A 22,187-nucleotide genomic window follows, 5' to 3' on the forward strand; every position below is an offset into this window, starting at 1 on the left:
CTGCATGTGTTAGAAGCTAACTTTGTAGGAAGATTTTGAATTTTCGTTCATTGAATAACAGAGTAGCCTGTCATCAGCTAACAATGAGCATTTATTGACTTTATTCCCTATGTAGGGCTGTAGCTCAAGCAGCTTAGTACACTGATTAATCATAATCTTAATAGATCTAAATCGCCAACCCTCTTGTATGATGCTTTGAATGCCTTTTAGTTTTACTAGATAGTGTGTAAATATTGTTGAATAATTATTAGTGAAATTAGCGCATTTGATAACTTGGAATACTAGCTAAGCTACTAGCTGATAACTCAACAAAACAAATACCAGCAAATATACCGTATATAATACGAATTGCTGAGCCTGCTACAGTTAAATGGAAAGCCGAAACCAATGAGGTTAAAAGATGCCGAAAGACACCATGTCGTCAGGGAAAAGTGCTCTCCTATTCCATCCATGCACAGAAATATTCAGGTTCTGTGCAGATAGCAGTATTTACGCTGTCATGACGTCGGGTGTTCTAAGGTTCGGAGGACAGTCTCAACGTATTTAACGTATTTTAATACGTAATACTTAACGTTAGTACGCGGACCTAGCCGAAAGATTCTGTCCAGAATCATTCAAAATTTTTGAAAAATTAGTCAAATCTGTGCTTGACCCGGAAGCTTTCATAAATGTAGTAGTACAGTTGGGTTGGGGAACGGGGAAGAGAGTAAGATGGCGGAGGAGAAACAGCAGGAAATAACACAGCGAGATATGGAGGGTGAGTGAAGCGGCTAAATGGTTCCTTTGAACTACAACTGGGGGGCCAAGAGTAATAGGTCATATAGCCAGGCAGCTACCTTGTTTAATGTCATCATGTTTGATGCTCAGATACTGGCAAAGCATCTCTAGGTAGCTGGTCATGGACAACACAGCACCCATACAACAAGCTCCTGTAATGTTACTGGCCAGCTAACGTTAGCTAAAATGAAATGGATCTAGCTAATGTTATCTATGGATAACTGACTCGCTAGCTAGCCAAGTTCGCTAGCAACATTCAATTTTGCCAACGTTCCCATGTTTGTAATTTTGCTAAAACGTCTAGCACTGCCTAGTTAGCGACCATAGTTCGAATAGCTCTAGGGGATTCTTACGAAATCAGAAAACAAAGCCTCCCACACTTATTTTGCCAATGTGTCCAGTCAATTTTAGCTAATTTTGCCATTAGTTTCATTTTAAGATTCCATTCGAATTATTAAGTAGGTTTTTACATTGAGGTAGGATCATTAACTGTAGGTAACTTGGCTAACGTCAAGTGCCTTCTGCAACCCCAGATAGAAAATGCGAGGCTGCTACATTAAAAAGCATCCGAGGTTATGAGGATAGCAAGTTTGCAAGATGATAATGTAGCTAAATCTAGTATTACTACACAGCTATATTGAAACGTACACTAGTTATATCGCTACGTTGAAGAAATGAATGGGAACCCATTTAAATGTACAAATGTGCAGTACAGAATACACTCGTTTTGTGAATGATTGCCTCGCCCCGCATAGAATAGTCTAGCTGATGTATTGTTAACTTTTCCACTGACCACTATGCATAACTGGACTGGCTAGGCTTACATGGTCAACTTGATTGTTAGGTTTCTCTCGGCCAGGGCAGCTCTGTTTCCCCATCGACGTAGGTAGGCAGTTACCCCTTTTTAGTGTAATACCCGTTTCTACTTTCATTGCCATGTTGTATAAATATGACCTCTTGCTGTGGTAAAACCCTTCCTGCTTTTTTAGGGGTGAACTGCCTCGCATACGATGAGGCTATCTTGGCACAGCAGGACAGGATCCAGCAGGAGGTAACGGCTAGTGCCCCCAGTTCCTGAGTGCCCTGAACACCAGTCACATCAGCATGGACACAGTACAGTTTCATCTTTCCAGAGTTTGATTGTTTAACTAAGCAGCCCTATGAGCAATCGTGATCCTCACTCTGGCATGTTCAGGTATCATCTACCTTAGAGGCTTGATTGAGATGTACTCAGTTCGAGCTGCAGTGTCCCACAATTGCCTAAAGTGGCATACGTGTTACCCCAATATGCTTATATCTGTGTGTTCTGTAACATCAGTTTGATGCTTCCGATTATTAATCTGAATTGATGTCGGTTTTTCTGTTTGTTCTGCCGTTGTTGTTCAGTATTAAGATGCTGAATGTATCCATGCTTGTTTGCCTTTGTGCCTGTGTTCAGATAGCCACCTCCAATCCCTTAGTGTCAGTCAGGCAGGACATTTCTATACTGAAGAGAGAGTATGCACAAGATGATACTGTATATCAGCAAAAAATAAAGGTAAGAACCCCCCCCCCCCCCCCCAACTCACGCACATATATAGCCTACATAAAGTAGCAATAACTTTACCTGACTCAGCATTTATTATTGGACCCTTTCCTGGTAAACTGCCCTGCATAGTGCTTCAGTGTACTATTTATTTATTTATTTATTTATTTGTTTGTTTGTTTGTTTGTTTGTTTGTTTGTTTGTGTGAGAAATGTATGGTGACATAAAGTGTAAGGAAATGGTTCGCATTTAACATGTACACCTACTTATCTACTTCTCTCCTAGGACCTGCAGAAAAAATACTCGTATATCCGTAAGACAAGGCCAGATGGGAACTGTTTCTATAGGGCCTTCGGCTTCTCACATCTGGAGTCATTGCTGGATGACAGCAAGGAGCTGCAGAGGTGAAAGTCTCTTAATGCACTGACATAACTGCATCCCCAAATCTGGCAGTTCAGTCAGTCTCCTTCATGTGTTCTGCAGAGGGTTAACTTATTTCTGTTTTAAAGTTATTTAGAAGTAGCACTCTTGGTAAACGTAGAGCCATTTTAGGTATTCGAAAGGAACATTTGGAGGTATTCTTTCAAAATCTCCCAACATTCGTATACTCCCGTATTATATATGTTGAAAACTAACCACAGCATGATGAGAAAATAAAGCGCAGAACAGACCAGGAATAATTTTCGTATCAAAGAGATTATGTTAGGTAAAACGGAGGCGGCAAAAACGGTATAATAAAACAAGAAAACCTGGATAAAACAGAAAATATAACACGACATAAAATAATATTAACTTATATATTTCCCTGCTTAATATGTCATTGTATGGGCAAAATGTCCTGCGGCCATTCAGATAAATCTGCTAATAACAGATATTTATTTAGCCTCAGCAAACATCTGTGTATCTGTGTTTGCTTTGGGAGAAAAGGCTCTTATCTGGATCACAAGATCATTACACTGCAAGAAATAAAGAATGACCTTGATTTAAAAAATGAAGACATGGCGTTTGATTAGGAACCTCAGCAAGGGGCCTTGATCTTGCAAGCAAGACATACCTCCTGTTTTGTCCTGTGGAAAAGAAAAGCTGCAGCTCAAATTACACCTGTTAGGCTGGAAGCATACAATTTTATTGCACTACATGTGCATGAAGTGGTTGTGTCCTGAGTGACATTATTCACATACTCGTCTGCTTACCTTTTGTATGACTGGAGGTTTAAAAGGTATGTCCACTTGGGGGCAGATCAGGGCTTCTGTTCAAATGATTCCGCCATCCTTCCTGGCTTCCTACCATCTGCCACTAGGCATAAAACATATACTGCCCTTGTGGTGTATGCGGGTATTGCACCTTGCTGACGCGTAGTGTTAATTTTTGAGGACTTGCACAAAGAATGCTCTGAACAACCACAGGATACACGTGACAGCAATCTTGCGTGCGCGTTCATGTAATTTCTATCAAGTATGTTTCCTGCCTTACATAACCAGCACAGCTCTGCATTGTTTTTAGTGTGTCGTACCACGCATTCAAGCATTCAGTCATCGTCAAATGTATGTGCACTTGCTCTGAAACATTTTACCACATTGCGCCACTTATCAAATGTTGGTGTTCCTTTAAAAATGGCACTTGCTGCTTCTGACTTGAGTACTTATTTGTAGATAAATGGTGGATAAAGACCTTGCGAGGTGCTTCTGTCATGTCCTTGGAGTGTACTTGAATTCACCCTAAGCTCAGACTCCACACTGTTGTATTATTATTTCCTATTACATATACATGATTTTTTTTTCATATGGGGCCCTCTTTAATGCACTGTGTACAATACAATGTTTAAATACTTCTTGAGTAATTGCCTTTGCAGTGCAGACGGAGGGATATTGCTCATTGCACCTGTCTCTGTCTTTGTACGGTGGCTCCGCAGGTTCAAAGCAGTGGCTGCTAAAAGCAAACTTGATCTGGTGAACCAGGGCTTTACCGAGTTCACCATCGAAGACTTCCACAACACAGTGAGTCACACGGACCTCGGCACGTAAATAACACCTTTTTCACATAATTGTTCTGATTCTGACAGGACAATTCACTGGTTTTTTAGGGACTTGAGCATATATGAGATAGGCGCGTTCTCTCTTGACATGCGCAGTTGCTTACATTACATTACATTTATTTGGCTGACGCCTTTATCCAAAGTGACGTACAATAAGTGCGTACCGAAGGTCATTAGAACAACTACAAAACATGAGTCCGATAAGGTACAATGCTCATTATGTAACAGTTATTCATAGCCATGAACACATTAAGTCCAGTTCACACAGTAGGCATAGGCCAGGCCAGAACATAATGGTAAGTCAAACTAGGTGTCATGACAACATCGAGATAACGATGCAACTGCAATGTAAGTGCTGGATGGAGGTACAAGTGTAACTTAAAGTTGCCACAGGAACGAATTCGAAGGATACAAGTGATAAGAGCGATTCTAGATTGGGAGTGCCCTGCAGAGTAGTGATAGTTAGTCCAGGTACAGTCTGAAGAGATGCGTTTTCAGACTACGGTGGAAGATGGGCAATGACTGAGTGGTTCATAGAGGAACAGGGAGATTGTTCCACCACTGGAGAGCTAGGGTGGAGAAGCTCCGTGGTAGGGACGAGCGAGAACACTTAACTCTGAAAAGGGGAGTCCTTGCTGAGTTGCACTGAATATAGTTAAATAGCTCATTCTTATTCACACTCACAGAAGATAAAATATGAATTCCCAGGGAGCTCCCATTCCATTGCTTTTTCCTTCATAAAAATGTATTAGTCAGTGCTACAAGACATGGTTGACTTTAATAATAAACTAGCCTGCTCTGCAGTGTCTGCATATATGGGTTTAGTTTCCTTATCCCAAGTGCCGAAGTCCATGAAATAAAAATGCAGCTTGTAAGAAATGAAAGACCCAGGCACAACACAGTTAAATATGCATGTTACTAGCCACATTTTTATTTGGGAATTTAGGACATGAAAACATAACTAAAATAAGCTAACTAAAAATGTGGAAAAATAATAGAAGAAATAGAAGTTTCCAGCTCAAAAGTTTGTGGAGCTAATTGTACAGTTTAAATGGCAAGTCTAGACATGTTGTTTCTTAATTACTCAATTGAAACAATGAATAAATTGTTTATGAACAAAGGGAATTGCCCGAGACATAAAATAAATGGGTTTAGTTTACATATTAAGCCCTCCCAAATATAAGTTTAGACTTTTTTTTGTTTGTTTTTGCTCGAGTAAAAATGAAAGATTAATCATCCCCCCTCCCTTTTTGCCCGGGGTCCCCCCACCTCCCCCTCTCTCCCTTGGCCCCTCCTGCAGTTCATGGACCTGATAGAGCTGTGTGAGAAGCAGCCGACTCTGGCCGAGCTGCTGGGCTGCTTTAACGAGCAGAGCATGTCGGACTACGTGGTGGTGTACCTGCGGCTGCTGACGTCCGGCTACCTGCAGCGCCAGCACGCCTTCTTCCAGCACTTCATCGAGGGCGGCCGCTCCGTCAAGGAGTTCTGCCAGCAGGTCAGCTTTAGCAGGGCGCTCTGTCAAGTTCTGCCAGCAGGTGAGCTTTAGCAGGCCGCTCCGTCAAGGAGTTCTGCCAGCAGGTGAGCTTTAGCAGGCCGCTCCGTCAAGGAGTTCTGCAGCAGGTCAGCTTTAGCAGGGCGCTCCGTCAAGGAGTTCTGCAGCAGGTCAGCTTTAGCAGGCCACTCCGTCAAGGAGTTCTGCCAGCAGGTGAGCTTTAGCAGGCCGCTCCGTCAAGGAGTTCTGCAGCAGGTCAGCTTTAGCAGGCCGCTCCGTCAAGGAGTTCTGCCAGCAGGTGAGCTTTAGCAGGCCACTCCGTCAAGGAGTTCTGCCAGCAGGTGAGCTTTAGCAGGGCGCTCCGTCAAGGAGTTCTGCCAGCAGGTGAGCTTTAGCAGGGCGCTCCGTCAAGGAGTTCTGCCTGCAGGTGAGCTTTAGCAGGGCGCTCCGTCAAGGAGTTCTGCCAGCAGGTGAGCTTTAGCAGGGCGCTCCGTCAAGGAGTTCTGCCAGCAGGTGAGCTTTAGCAGGGCGCTCCGTCAAGGAGTTCTGCCAGCAGGTGAGCTTTAGCAGGCCACTCCGTCAAGGAGTTCTGCCAGCAGGTGAGCTTTAGCAGGCCGCTCCGTCAAGGAGTTCTGCAGCAGGTGAGCTTTAGCAGGGCGCTCCGTCAAGGAGTTCTGCCAGCAGGTGAGCTTTAGCAGGGCGCTCCGTCAAGGAGTTCTGCCTGCAGGTGAGCTTTAGCAGGCCGCTCCGTCAAGGAGTTCTGCAGCAGGTCAGCTTTAGCAGGGCGCTCCGTCAAGGAGTTCTGCCAGCAGGTGAGCTTTAGCAGGCCACTCCGTCAAGGAGCTCTGCCAGCAGGTGAGCTTTAGCAGGCCGCTCCGTCAAGGAGTTCTGCCAGCAGGTGAGCTTTAGCAGGGCGCTCCGTCAAGGAGTTCTGCAGCAGGTCAGCTTTAGCAGGGCGCTCCGTCAAGGAGTTCTGCAGCAGGTCAGCTTTAGCAGGCCACTCCGTCAAGGAGTTCTGCCTGCAGGTGAGCTTTAGCAGGCCGCTCCGTCAAGGAGTTCTGCAGCAGGTCAGCTTTAGCGGGCTGCTCTCCGTTCCCCCCCCCCCATCTGTGGCCGTGTGCCGCCGTTTGTCCACGATAACACAGACATGCACTTTTACTCAGCTTATTTCAGCAAAGAACAGGTTTGGATTTATGGGGCTCGTCACAGGTTCACAGCACAGTGATGTATGTAATTTAACTCAACTGATGTGTACTGTAGACTTTCTGTAATGACATATGTAATTAATCAGCGCCTAAAACGATGGGGTCCACTGTTACAGTTAGTGCATGAAAAGTGTAGTATATAGGTTTGTACTGAGCCCTAAAAGCCCATGGATTCATACAGTTTATTTGTTAAATTAATTAAGTTAATTTTCTTTGTTGTCACTAGATCTCAAGTTATTTATGTAATTTCCAGGAAATAACAAATGTTGTTTTCCTGAGATAACAGCTTGATTTTTTCAAGATATCATTTTATTTATTAATTTTTTAAAAAGTGAATTGCGGTTTAGGTATTCTTGTTTTGGCCATCGTTTGGCTGTGGACACAAGTTCGGGCAGTAGTTTGAACGGCTGCGGCTGTTGACTGCGAGCGGTTGGAGGAGACTGAGATCACGTGTCTGAGCCATTCCAGTGCCACCCAAAGCTGCTCTTCCCCATTCCCCCTTAGGAGGTGGAGCCCATGTCCAAGGAAAGCGACCACATTCACATCATCGCCCTGGCCCAGGTCTTGAACACCTCCATACTGGTGGAGTATATGGACCGGGGCGAAGGGGGTACGGTCAACCATCACGTCTTTCCAGAGGGGGGCGAGCCCCGCCTCTTCCTGCTCTACAGACCGGGCCACTACGACATCTTGTACAAATAGCCCCCCGCCTCGCCCCGCGCCGCAATGCTAACGTCGCTCACAGGTTACGAGGTACTCGCTCCCTGTACGAAAAAGCGGCAGTTTGGAATTTAAAATTGGGAGGGGGAGAAAGAACGGAGGTTTCCAGGCCCCTCTGCCTGTATGCTGTGAAACTGAAATGCCAGGATGTGAGAAAAGCAGCGGCTTTAGGCGATAAGTGATGTACAGTTTTCTTTTTGTGATTGTAAATGGTGTCGACTTGCATTTTGTTGGTTTATTTCATTTTTCCTTTTGTTTACACTACCTTTCATGTCTTTTATTAAAGGGATTTAAATCTTACTTGTATGAAGGAGCTTTTCTCTGTGCCTGTCTCCCTGTTTTCTTTCTTTTGTTTTTGACAACAAATAGGCTTTGTAAGCTGCCTTTGAATAGGGAATGAGCCAATCAAATGAGAAGTATGAGAAAATGATTTTTGAATTTTGAAAGTGTTCCACAGGGAAAGCATTTTTCACTGTCATTTAAAAAAAGGGTTTATTTCCCTCAAGAATGGCCATTTGTAATTGTTGGGCTAGCCCATTGTTACCGGACCTGCGATAAATATAGTCTTGTATATTCATTGTGAAAAGTAAGCTATTAAAAATAAATACCATGTGAGAATAATTTTAAATATTTGAATACCTATTCCACAAAGTAATTTATTTCTGAAACTAGAGAATACCTTCTGGTAAGGTAATCACAACGAACACACCACACCAAACGCAGAAAACAACAATGGCTTGGTAAACTTGGAAGTATGTCATTCATGATTTCCAAGTCGCTTAATTTAGCGCTGCACAAAAACAAAAGAAAAAAGTAGGTTGTCAGAGTGCTTGGTTTCGCTGGTGGCAATCAGTGTGTGAGCCTACACAGATGTAGTTATATTTCTACACCAACAGTACAGATATTTTGTAGCCTAATTGCAATTTAAAAATAAAGTAAAAAAATTGAAAGTGTATCTGCACTGTATTGATGTTAGCCTACTCAATAAATATAAGAAAATGAGCAATTATGTTTTCATAATTCTCAATACCATTAGATACAGCCAGTTCTCATCAATTAGGTTATAGTTTTCTTCTTCACTTCTGGAACAGACTCGAAGCGGGTTCCCTTGAGTGCAGACTTGATTTTAGGGGAAAGTACTTGACCACCCTCCCTATTCACCTAATCTAGCACTATGCAACTTTTTTATTTTCCCTAAAATCAAGTGAAGAAGAAAACAACGGAGTTTCTGAGATAACCAACGGAAGCAGACCTACTGCTCTGCTTTGGTCAGTGGAAGACCAGAATGCAGCGGTGTGTAGTTGCAGAAGGGGAATATATTGAAGGGGAAAGGAATTGAAATGAAAAATTGAAATTTTCTTCATTAAAATTGAATTACAGCATTAGTCTCATTATTTAATAGCGGCACCTCGTATATTGGTTGTGTGCTAATTACCAGATCCAATATTTTGTAAAGAATACTAAATAGATAACTTAAGATTTCTATTGATATTATTAATGAATATACAGAACTCTGATTGCTCTCATGCCGAACATATCATTAAGATATTAGCAGTGTAGCATAAGGGTTAAGAAACTGACATTGATGATGATTTAGATGACCGTAGGTAGGACACTGCTGTTTTACCCTTGAGTAAGGTACTTCACCAGCATTACTTCAATATATATCCAGCTGTATAAATTGATACTGTGCTATCACTAAATGCTTGTAATGTAAAGCAAAATCAGCAATGTAGGTCCCACCAGCAAAAAAGAAGAAGACATTTTAAGTTATTTACATTCTCTTTTTACTTACAACGACCAAGAGAATTATTTCAAAATGAGTCCCTTCAGGGTAATTAAGATATATAGGTATATTAAGTATAGGTTCATACTCAAAAGCAACAAATTAGTCATCCCTCAAGCTAAGAATATCATGTGTTATAAGTTGTCTTATATTCATTAGACTGCAGAAAGTGCAAGTTTTTATCATTATTAATAATAATCAATAGTCTCCATCATTTTTGTCAAGATTAAAATAATCAACAAAGAATTAAATTCTCTTATTAATCAAATGTGCAAGGCAGCACTTATTCAGTGCAATATATTGACTTTGAAACGATTGTTAAAAACATGTAGAGGCACTTTAATTTAGGCCGTAGTTTTCTCTTAGTGGTCATCCTTTTTTAGAAGAGCTTCAAAGAAGTCAGTCACCACTTCTTCTCCCTCGTCCACTGGCTTTGTTTTGTCACAGAATTTGGGAGGAATGAATTCCTGAGGGTCCTCAATCCCGACCACGAGGTCGAAGAAACTGGGGACAAACAGATATTATCGAACCTGTGAGCCGTCTGCAGAATCACACGCCACGCCCATTTGCCACTCAAGAACAAATAATATTTCGATGCGACAGTTCAGTTCTATCAAGTTGCATGAAAATTATTATTTTATTTTTTCTATATAAGAATTTCAGCCAGTCTTATGGAGCAAATAAAAGACTTATAGCTTCACTTTCAGTCATGGCTCTATGGCGCTAGTTCTTAAGTGATAATGATGGCTAGCAAATATAATCAATTTACACACTGTACTCTGAATATTGGTACCAGCCATGTTTAACCTTTAAACTTCATCCAAACACTTTTTTTTGCTTTTCAGGGAGCTGCAGAACTACATAATTTATGATGGACAAAATAAACACTTCACCAATGTGCCATAGCATTAATATTGAAAAGCCTCTATCCTTCCAAAACGAATCTTTCCAAAACACAGGTATGTAATGTCATAGTGCTCTCTAAAGCATGTGCACATGCACTGCCACTCACCTTGAAAGAATCCAGCCGGTCTGATCAGTGTGGTACAGACTCGTGATTGGAAGGCACCCAAACTCAGTGAACGTCATGGAGTACTTTGCTAAAGGGAGAGTCACAGCATGAGACTGCAGTTTGAGCTCCACAACACATTCTCCTTATACATTCGCATTACCACAGCAGAGACACCATGATGCTGTTCACGCTCACATGACTCTGCACACTCCTCATGTCAATCTGCTGACGCCAGGCAAGGCCTCCTGGGAAAATTAAATTGCTGCCGGAAGGGATGTAGGTGAGCCAGTAGGGGGTATACCCTTCCTTTGGAGCAAGTAGGAGGATCAATTCCCCTGGTTTTGGGATGTTTTTCTAAAAGAACAGCTTCATTCAATTTGATAGGTCCTCAAGCCATTGATTTGCACTATTGATTACATAGTTAACACACCTCACCTGGTCCCTTGAGTTTAAATCGGTTGCTGAATTTTAGGTAAAAAAAAAGAATACACCAGACCCCATGGGCCTCCTGGACAGGGACTGTTGACCCCTGTATCAGCTGATAGTCTGCATGGGTTTTATATATGCATGGCACATATGTATATTGTGAATTAAATGCACAACACTGTTGTGTACAAAAGTCTGTGCTTTAGTTCATTTGGAAACTAGAGAGTATAAACCTGAAAATAGTAATACTAATTGAGATTAAAACAGGGCTAGGTTAATCGTGCAAAGTGCTTAAGGAAATGCAGTCTCTTAATCAAAATGACCGGTTATTATGAATGCTGCCACATTACATCAGTACAACAGGTTTAACAAGTGACACAGCAGCAATCTCTTTCAGTCACCCTGGAAAAAAGGTAATGCGCTGCAGAGTAATGCAATGACTGGCACAATGAAGGAAGAGCCTAACCCATAGAACAATGAATGTGAGAAATAGAAAGATAACACAGAGACAAGCGGGGAAAATCCAAATAAAACATGAACTCTGTTCTCCCACTCCCTCCCTTCCTGTTCCTCATTTTTTCCTCTTTTCATTTATGGCTTTTTGCTCCGTATTAATCATATTGTCTCCTTTACCCTGCTGTTCAGGAATATCTCCAATCCAATTATTGACCAGCAGCCCCTGTCCGGGACGAGAGGAGCTTCCAATGATGACCTGGGCCTGGAGCGTGGCATTTTGGGGGATTTCTGAAGGCTGAAAGCGCACTTTCAGGGCCCTCTTCTTACAGGTGTGGTTCCGGTAGGATATTTCATACATCACGCGCTGTGAGGAGAATGGGAGAGGGAAAAAAAAGAGTTCTGTACTGCCACAAATGCAATGTACATGCAAGTACAATACAACGAATAGGCATCGTGCTGTGCCAGTTACCACTTAACATGATACACTATATGCTTTAACCATGCTGACGGTAGCCATTTTGCGCCAGGATTCTCAGCACATGTTCAAATATACTATGAATACTCCAACCAGGGTGGGTGGTGGATGACAGGGGGACATTGCATAATATTGCACAGGTAAACTTGCCCACCCCCAATAATTGGACAGAAAAAAATATGTTCACCACAGAAATTTATTTTGATAGTCATGCTGGGATTGGGAGTGCAGTCAACAAGTCACCAGTCATGTGAGAGTTGAGGGCAGAGCTAGCTAGCAGTCACAATGCCTGGAATGCCATGTCAGTGTCCTCTCCCTATCTGGGCATCAGTGACTCTGTGTTGTGGAGCCATCTTCGAGGTAGCTGATCTGGTTTATGATGTTTTTTTGTTTTGTTTTGTTTTTAGCAGCTAAAGCTAACTAACTTTAACTTCAACTCAGGTGAAGTTGTTAAACCATTCCTCTCGCCCAAACTTCTTCTGATTTTGTTGACTACCCAATAATTATACTAAATATGTGAATGCAATTTCAGCATAATAAGACATGTAAGCTAGTGCACATTTGTTATGTAAGCATTTAGTCATATGTCTGCAAACAAAGGATTTGTGTTGTATTCAATTCATGCATTTCAACAATAAGGGTTAATCAAAAAGATTAAACATAATACTTTCATTCTGGTGCTCTCAAGGTTGAGTAATGTTAGCCTATTACTAGGAGGTATCTCACATACATACAGAAAAATAAAGGAAAAACAAAGCCAGCTCTTGCAGGTGAGAATTGATGAGGATAGCATGTGTCTGCATCTTTAATACTCATAACTGGCTCCGGTGGAACCAATTAACTTTTCCACTAACTATAATACTTACTGAGGAGGTGGGTAGGGGTAGGGGCTGGGGAGCAAATGCCCCCCCCCCCCCCCCCCAATATCAAACTCATTCCTACACCCCTGATTCCAACTACCTTTCTGAAAAGAGTCACATGACAATCATGTGATCACCTCACATGTGAAGACTCCACATGTGAACTCTAAAAATAACACTACTTATAAGATGAGTCGAAAAAGGTATGTTTTTTCACATGAGAAAATTTGAATCCACGTAATTTTATGTCACGTTTTGTTTTCGCACATGTAAATTGTTGTTCACATGTGAACATCACATGTTTGTGAACATACGCAATTCACATGTGAAGATACAAATTTCACATAACTTCATGTGACCAGTTTTCATGTGGAAATATTTGTTCATGTGAAAAAAAGCCAGTCATTGAAAATTTCCAGTTCACGTGCGACATTTTCTTTTCACATGTGAGTATTTTAATTATGATAAATTGTGATTTTCACATGTAAAAAGGGAAATTTCACATGTGATTTCTTCATAAGGGTAAGCTCTACTACCTATCTGTCATCTGCTTACCTCTCGGAAGAGCATCAGGACATCTTCATGGAATGGGTGGTCATGGTCTACCCCTTGTGCTCTGACTCTTATCCTCTGCCCCCAAGCGTCATAGCTAAATCTCTCGTAAATAAACAGCTGCCCTTTGGGATACATCTGAAAGACACGGGGGAAGGGAGAGAGAAAGAGAGACAGAGAGAGAGAGGTGGTAATGAGTTTATGTTCATTTACTATGCAATATATGTCGCAACAGTGTAAATACAATTATTCTCTTTATTTCGTATTATACTATTATGTTTATTGTTGATTTTGCTTAAAAGTTGTGCAACAAATTGATGTCATGACAGACTTTTGCCTACAATATAAACATTGGTTCAGAATTTAATTATTTTTTCTGCACTAAGGAAGAGAAAAGTTTTCTGGCAGCTGAATGGAGATTTATTACAGTCAAAGTATCCTGTAGTTATGTTAATCAATAAACCAATAAGCCAACCAAACACTCACCACGCTGGCACGTCCAACCATAAGAGGTGGAGACTCTAAAAGTTGTGCATCAGAGAAGTTTTAGATGGAAGATTAAAATTATTCAGAACAAAAGGAACAGTTTAGGCAATATAAACGACTTAGATAAATCACATATTCCCAGCACATACAATCATTTAATTAATTTAAATAATAGTCTGTTAATTCTTAGTTATATTGTTAAATACTCAACATCATTCATTATAACTGATGTCATACTGACACAAATTAAACAGTTTAATATACTTTGTCAGCATAATTTGGTATTGAAGTCCAGCAATCCTACAAAGATAAGAAAACAATCTAAGTTTTTTTTTCTCTCTCTCCCTCTCTTCATTTTCTTACTGCAAGGATGAGGTTTTTGAGCCACGGCAGTCACAGCCAGGAGAAGGCAGACAGAGAAGGATATCAGGAGGTGCATGTTGCCTTCAGGATAGAAGCAGACCAAGTCCTTCAGGAGAAACAGTCAGTGCTTTAGCAGAACCTTGATTGTGACGCTGTTTTAAATATCAGAGCACTCAGCCACTTCCTCATGCTCACCATAGAACCAGCCCACCTTATCATACGCACCGCCTTTTTTATTTAAACGTCATTCAGCGCTATAGCAACCAGGAGGCAATGTGATCCAACACATCATGTGTTGCGCTCCTTCTTAAGGAGGACTGAACATGAATTTTTTTAAAACATAAAATTAAAATATAAAAGTGGAAAAAATGGTACACAAATACAGACAGATACAGTGTTCTAATCAATGCCTGTCATTTTTGTATCTATCAGAATTGTTCTATGCATACTACAAAAGGAGATTCCCAATACAGATTCAGAGGTTTACCCCACTAAAAACAACCTGAAACGTTTTTTTCTTTAAACTGACAAAGTTTGCATTTGTATTTGTGTTTGCTACTGACAAACAGACAGACAGACAGACAGACAGACAGACAGAGAAAAATAGCTGGGGCAGGACTACTGAATTAGCCAGATAAGTGCACTGAGTGAAACCCAGAACCTTCCCAAAACTGGAATATGGACTGAAGTAATAAGAGCTGTTCTGGGTATTACAGTTTTTCTCAAATGTTTACACACTAAAACTGGAACTATGCACACAATGCTGAAAACTTGAAGCTCATGTGTCAACAACAAAGAATATTTCTGCAAAACTCTAAGCACAAATCCTCTAAGGTTCAAACCCTGCCCTGGGCGTGTCGAAGTGTCCTTGAGCAAGACACCTAACCCCTAATCCCTAACTGCTCTGGCGAATGAGAGGCATCAATTGTAAAGCGCTTTGGATAAAAGCGCTATATAAATGCAGTCCATTTACCATTTACATTTACCAAATCCTTTGTTTTCACTCAAATAGCAATTCTATATCACATTTTTGCACAACTCTACACACAAAATCTCATCATTTAGCACAATTTTACTAATCAAGCCTTGTTTGTTCACATGGAGAACACTGGCCTTCAAATGCCAAACTCTACGTACCAATTGGTCTCACTCATGCCACACCTGCTCAAACTCAATTGGCTAAACTTTTCAATTATCTGTCAGAGCATAAAAGAGACCTCAGGTGACCTCTATTGTGTTGGAAAACAATGGAGCAACATGCAGCACAGAGAGGTGGAGGTGGAGGTGGAGGTGTACGAGGTGGACAAGCTAATATTTCAAATGAAATATGTGCAACTTTGGTTGATCACGTATTTGTTTTTTGTTTTTTTTTACAGCAGGGCTACAAACTACAATTTTTATTTTTGCAGTCTGCTGAACAAAGATTTATTTTAGAGTAACAAATAAAGATTTGCTTTGTTACCTTTTTGAATTTGTTCATTGATTTCATATATGATAACAGATCATTACATCCATTGTCCAGACGGACACAGTCTAAGCATGTTCTAGTTTTGAGAAGACACAAATGTTATCTATTTTGGCAAAACTCATAATTGCACTGATAAGGAAAATGAAAAAACACTTCTAACAATGTTCAGTATGACTCTTGATGGAACCTGGGTTGTGAGTGCAGCCCAACTGGACCTCATTGGCAGGACAATGCAGTAAATGTGCATTGTATCATACATAATAACAACACTCAAAGTGATAACAGTTCACACACTTTGCTGTACTGTACTGAATTAGAATTAGGTTTACCTAGCAAATGCACTATTTATATGATGATATATTTACTGTATTGTATCATGACAACAGTCTTTATATTTACTGTAAAATTGCAGCCTATTTTGGGACCCCTAAAAAAGAAAACTAAAACTTCAAAAAAGGAGAAAAAATAAGCAATTTTTACACAATTTTATAACTTGAATATGTAACATGACCCCATGAGGCCAAAACATATATACAGTATTTTGATGGTTGTGTTTTTAAATTTATCGCACCAGTGTGAAATCAATGCTCTATAAGACCTATTCATATGAGGCCTGTGTGAATCATTTTGATGGAAAAAGTCAGTTTTGAGAAGAGAGAACATTGTTTTGAATGCATGAATGCACTTTGCAAGAGATTTTTGTAGTTTTGGCAAAAGGTTAACTGTTGCTGTGCTTTGTGTGTAGAGCTTTGAGAAATTGAGCTATAGTTTCAGAAAATGTGTTTAACAATTGAGAAAAACTGTAATTCCAGCGGAGAGAGAGCGGTAAAGCACGATTCTGCCATTGTCGCTGGCAGCGGTACGAATTTGCGAGTACTGCGCTGTTTGTACATGCTACGCGGCAAAATGCTGTTGGTGTAAATCCGCCGTTACAGTGGGAATACAAAAGAAAAGTGGGGAAAAAACCCCTTTAAAGTAAGCAGCAAGATGTGAAAAAAGGAAACCCCCCAAAAAACACTCAAAATGGCGGAGAAAGGAAAAAAGTCAACGATGTGAAGAAATCTCACAAGTTAGTATAGGAGTAATTGTTAAATGATGTACTTTCAACAAACATTGCTATGCTGAGTAAACAAAAAAAATCCAAGGTAATTCCATTGTGGTGACAGACTATGGAGCACTCAATTTAAATACAAAAACACTACAGAATATAATATTTTACAGTATACTATTTTATACTATAAAATAGTATAGAGGTGTGGTGAATCTGATTCTTCTAAATATCCGGATCCTAAATCAGGCGAGTTACACATTGTGGTGTTATCATACACATTTGTGCCGGGGTATAAAGTAATTATTACATGGACAGCAAAAATTTGGGTCATTTGAATATAAGGCTAAACAAAATTCCATGCTAATATTTTTCTCCTGCAAAAGGCAAGTATTGTTAAGTCAGTAAAAGTGGGGTGAAACAGGATCCTCTGATTTCTAATATATGAATGATTTGGATGCCATCTTTGCCTGATTTTGAGCCAGGAAAACCCTGATATGGTGACTTTTATGTCCCTTCATCAGAGCCTAAGCCATAATTTTTTACACAGCTTCATACAACTTTAATCTAAAAAGCACTCAAAATGAAAAGGATATTGAAAAAGTATTGCATGCATATTGTTATTTATTGTTTGTTCTTACAGTAGTACCTATTTGCATTTTTCACATGTGTACATAATTGTAAACCATTTTAGAAAAATACAAAAAAACATGTGGGTTATCTTCTTATGTACAGCAACTGAGAAGATTCAGGGTAATTATAAAATACAGGTTTATACTCAAAAGCAAGAAAGTAGTCATCCCTCAAAAAGTTGTCTTATAATCAGTAGTTTCCCAAATAAACAAATAATTAAATTCTGAATCAACTGCCAAAGGTAGGGCATATTCAGTGCAACATATTGACTTTGAATCCATAGTTAAAAGACATGCAGAGGCACTTTAATTTAGGCCATAGTTGTCTCCTATTGATCATCCTTTCTTAGAAGGGCTTCAAAGAAGTCAGTCACCACCTCTTCTCCCTCGTCCACTGGCTTTGTCGTGTCACAGAAATCGGGAGGAATGAAGTCCTGAGGGTCCTCAATCCCGATCACGAGGTTGAAGAAACTGGGGACGAACAGATATTATCGAACCTGTGAGCCATCTGCAGAATCACACGCACACCCATTTGGCCACTCAAGAACAAATGATATATGAATATTTTGGTGCTGCCTTTCCTTTCTGCCAAGTTGCATGAAAATGAAAAAGAATTGAATAGAACAAATTCAGCCACTCTTGGAGAGCAAATGAAGCAGTAAAAATCACTTGTGGCTGCACACCTTCATCAGGGCGCTATTGACAAAAACAGACACAACGGTTCACCTGCTTCCCTCTGCTACTCAGAGTGCTATGCAGCATCTGTCCTTGTGGATACACCGTTCTTTGCACATTAACGTGCAGGTTAAGCTACGCGGGGGGCAATTGCAGGGCGTCTGCTGCAAAAGAGCATGTGTGTTCAGTCAACCTACCCTGTATAAATAAAGGTTAATAAATACATATATTGCTGTACCTGTTTATTTATTTATTTATTTATTTTGGGGGCAGGGGGGGGGGGGGGTTGGGTTGTGGCTGCCCATTCAGTCATGGCTCTAAAGCTCTATGGCATTAGTTCTTAAGTGACTAATGACAAATGCAATCAATTTACTTTTGCAAATGCAATCTCAGTTTACGCAAGTGTACTCTGAATATCGGTACGACCAATCCTCAATCCTTCAACTTAATACTAAGACATTTTTTGCTTTTCAGGTGGCTGCAGAACTGCTTATTTTTTGATGAATAGCATTAATGGCTCACTAATGTGCCGCAGCACACACAGGTCTTGTGCAGTAGCCGAAAGCTCTCTAAAGCATGTGCGCACACACTGCCGCTCACCTTGTGAAAATCCAGCCGTACTGCTCACTGGTGTACAGGGTCGAGACGGGAAGGCACCCAAACTCCGTGAACGTCATGTAGTAATTTGCTAGAGGGGGGAGCCGTAGCGTGAGACTGCAGTTTGAGCTCCACAACATAATCTCATTATACATCCGCATTATCACAGCAGAGACACCACGGTGCTGTTCACCAGGCCACCCATTACACTCCGCATGTCATTGTGCCCAAGCCTGGCAGGGTTGTGCATGGTTCGTACACAGATGCAAGGTCTCATGGGAAAATTAAATCACTTCTGGAAAGGATGTTGGTGTGCCAGTAGGGGGTATGCTTTCTTTGGACCAAGCAGCAGGGTTAATTTAATTTGGGGATGTTTTTCTTCAAGAGCTGCTCGGTTTAAATTGATAGGTACTCAAACCTGTGTTTGTGCTGTTGATTACATAGTTAACACACCGCACCTGGTCCCTTCAGTCTAAATTGGTCGCTGAATTTAAGCTAAAAAAAAAAAAGAATACACCAGACCCCGTGGCTCTACTGGACCAGAACTGTTGGCCCCTGTGTTAGCTGATAGCCTGCAGGGACTTTATATATGGTATATGTACAGCGCATATGAATATTGTCGATGAAATGCACAATGCAGTTGTGTTGCAATATGAGGTTTCGTGCATTACTTAATTTGGCCACTAGACATCATAAACCTGAAAGTAATGCTGTTAAAATCAAAACATGGCAAGGTAAACTGAAGTGTTCAAGAGAATGCAGTCCCTTATTCAAAATGACCAGTTATAGTAAATTCTGATATGTTACAACTGTACAATGCTTCAGGGCCTTGAACGATGGCTGAGAGAAGTAGAAAGATGACACAGAGACAAGCGGAGAAAATCCAAATAAAAACATGAACTCCCTGGCCCTCTCCTTCCCTGCTCCTCATTTTTTTTCTCTTCTTTATTTTTATGGCTTTTTTCTCCATATGTATTGTCTCCTTTACCTTGCTTTTCAGGAATTTCTCCCACCCAATTATTGACCAGCAGCCCCTGTCCAGGACCAGAGGAGCTTCCAATGATGATCTGGGCCTGGAGCGTGGCATTATGGGGGACTTCCATTGGCTGAAAGCGCACTTTCAGGGCCCTCTTCTTGCAGGTTTGGTTTCTGTAGGATATGTTATACACCACACCCTGTGAGGAGAATGGGAGAGACAAAAAGAATACTACACTGGTACAAATGCAATGTAAGTTGAAGTGCAATACATTGAAAGGCCTAGTGCTGTTCCAGTTGCCACTGAACATAGTATACTATGTGCTTTAACCATTGAAAAATGTCATTGAATTGCTATACAGTTTCAGTGAGCGTAAGTATGGCAAGTACAACATAAAATGTGATTATTTTACCATGCATTTTTTTCTCATTGTTAAGCAAAATATCCGATGCTCACATTTAACAATTCAGTCCCATTTTCCTACATTTTTGATGTTTGAATTGACTGGTGTAAATGTTAAATGTGCCATCCCAAAATTATATATAAGGTAAATAGTAAAATATTTATAAACATTTATTTAAATATTTTGTACATTTTGTTGAATGTCCATACATTACATTTAATGTATGAACATTCAACGAAATGTATGAAATATTTAACTAAATATTTATATGTATAAAACATTTACTAAATGTATGAAACATTTAGCTAAATATTTAGCTACATGGATGAAACCTTTAGCTAAATGTACAAAACATTTTTAAATATATGAAACATTTAGGTAAATGTTTTGTGCATTTTACTCAACGTTTTATGCATTTAGTTAAGTATTTAAAAAATGAACAAAATGAACTAAATTATACATTTAGCAAAATATTTAGCTAAATGTTTTATATATTCAGGTGAATATTTAGCTAAATGTTTCATCCACTGAGCTAAATGCTTCATATATTTAGTAAATATTTCATACATCTAGCTAAATGTTTTATACATTTAGTTTAAATGTTCGTACATTTAGCTAAACAATTATACATCATGCTGTGTTAAAAACCACTAAATAATTAAATAATAAAACATTTAGCTTTTGTATAATTTTGGGATAGCACACGTAACTCTTACACCTGTCATTTCAAAAAAGGGATATTTTGGTTAAATGTGGGGGAAATGGCATGGTAAATTAACTATGTACGATCTATCTATCATCTGCTTACCTTTCGGAATAGCATCAGGACATCTTCGTAGAATGATTGGTTATGGTTCGTTCCTTGTGCCCAGACCCTTATCCTCTGCCCCAAACCATCATAGGAAAATCTTTCATACACAAACAGCTGCCCTCTGGGGTAAATCTGAGAAAGAGAGAGAGAGAGAGAGAGAGAAAGAGAGAGGTAGTAATGAGAGAGAGAGAGAGAGAGAGAGAGATGTGGGAATTAGTTCATTTTCATTTACTATACCATATACAAATGCATGGCACTGTTGTTAATACAGTAATTATCTTCGTATCATCTACAGTGTACTTTTCTATTGTTTTTATTGTTTGATTATGCTTAAAAAATGTGCAACTATTTTAAGTCATGATAGCATTCTGCCCATAGTATAACCATTAGTTCAGAATTACATTTTTCTTTCTGCATTGAGGGGAGAGAAATGTGTTGTGGCAGCTGAGTGGAGATTTATTACAGTCTAAGTAGCCCAAATTATGTTAATCATTAATCTGGTATACCAACCAAACACTCACCAAGCTCAAGCGTCCAACCATTAAAGGGGGGGATTCTAAAAGTTGTGTATCAGAGTTGTTTTAGATGGAAGATCATGAAAATCATTCAGAACAAAATGAAGACGTTAGGCAATATAAATAACTTATTACATTTACATTTTTCCAGCACATACAATCATTGAATTAAATAAATTAATGGCGGTAATGCTTAATCATATTGTTGAATATTCAACATCATTCATTACAAAACTGATGCTTTGCAGATACAAATTAATTTGTTAAAAACTTTGTCAGAATAATTTGCTATTAAAGCCCAGCAATCCTACAAAGATAAGAAAACAATCTAAGTTTTTTTCTCTCTCTCCCTCTCTTCATTTTCTTACTGCAAGGATGAGGTTTTTGAGCCACGGCAGTCACAGCCAGGAGAAGGCAGACAGAGAAGGATATCAGGAGGTGCATGTTGCCTGCAGGATAGAAGCAGACCAAGTCCTTCAGGAGAAACAATGCTTTAGCAGAACTGTGATTGTGACTCAGTTTTAAATGTCAGAGCACTAAGTCACTTCCTCATACGCACCATAGAGCCAGCCCAACCACATGATCTGACATCCTGACATGTGTTGCCTCTCTTAAGGAGGACTGGACTTGATTTTATTTTGAACTTAAAATGTGAATTAAATTAAAAAAGAATAATGAACATATGCATACAAAAAATGATGCAGTAAATGCAATATACATAAATATGGATGCAGATAAATATTATAATACGTGGCTGCCATTTTGTGTGCCTATCAGACTTTTTCTGTGCATACTGCAGACTTAGTTGCCATATACAAATTCAAAGCCTTCCCCCTGTAAAAACAACCTGTAACCAGAGCTTAAAATGTGATTTAAAAAAACCCAAAAATGA

The 22,187-nt window shown here is 39.9% G+C and overlaps 2 protein-coding genes across 4 annotated transcripts; one reads left to right on the forward strand and one right to left on the reverse strand.

Moving 5' to 3' along the window:
• Positions 1-509: 509 nt before the first annotated feature.
• Positions 510-8,054, forward strand: LOC118235933 (ubiquitin thioesterase OTUB1-like). 3 transcript variants are annotated; one of them, XR_004766944.1, is made up of 8 exons: positions 510-757; positions 1,767-1,828; positions 2,216-2,314; positions 2,588-2,706; positions 4,215-4,299; positions 5,638-5,832; positions 5,873-6,727; positions 7,539-7,671. XR_004766944.1 is itself a non-coding variant. In XM_035433835.1 (7 exons), exons 1-7 carry the CDS (start codon positions 712-714, stop codon positions 7,734-7,736), a joined length of 804 nt encoding a protein of 267 aa, XP_035289726.1. In that variant the 5' UTR covers positions 523-711; the 3' UTR covers positions 7,737-8,054. The 3 variants fall into 3 exon arrangements, 2 of the variants coding, with proteins under 2 accessions (XP_035289727.1, XP_035289726.1); XM_035433835.1 differs by lacking the exon at positions 5,873-6,727 and having other exon boundaries at positions 523-757; positions 7,539-8,054; XM_035433836.1 differs by lacking the exons at positions 2,216-2,314; positions 5,873-6,727 and having other exon boundaries at positions 512-757; positions 7,539-8,054.
• Positions 8,055-9,665: 1,611 nt separating this feature from the next.
• On the reverse strand, positions 9,666-21,868 carry LOC118235881. Its single transcript, XM_035433746.1, has 12 exons — positions 21,664-21,868; positions 21,302-21,336; positions 20,778-20,912; positions 19,579-19,765; positions 18,594-18,681; positions 17,651-17,789; positions 14,171-14,288; positions 13,808-13,842; positions 13,325-13,459; positions 11,612-11,798; positions 10,553-10,640; positions 9,666-10,044 (listed from the first exon to the last, which is right to left on the reverse strand). Exons 1-12 carry the CDS (start codon positions 21,737-21,739, stop codon positions 9,903-9,905), a joined length of 1,365 nt encoding a protein of 454 aa, XP_035289637.1. The 5' UTR covers positions 21,740-21,868; the 3' UTR covers positions 9,666-9,902.
• Between the last annotated feature and the right edge of the window lie 319 nt (positions 21,869-22,187).

This window comes from Anguilla anguilla, chromosome 9, assembly GCF_013347855.1.
Source record: "Anguilla anguilla isolate fAngAng1 chromosome 9, fAngAng1.pri, whole genome shotgun sequence".
In the NCBI taxonomy this organism is placed as follows: domain Eukaryota; kingdom Metazoa; phylum Chordata; class Actinopteri; order Anguilliformes; family Anguillidae; genus Anguilla; species Anguilla anguilla.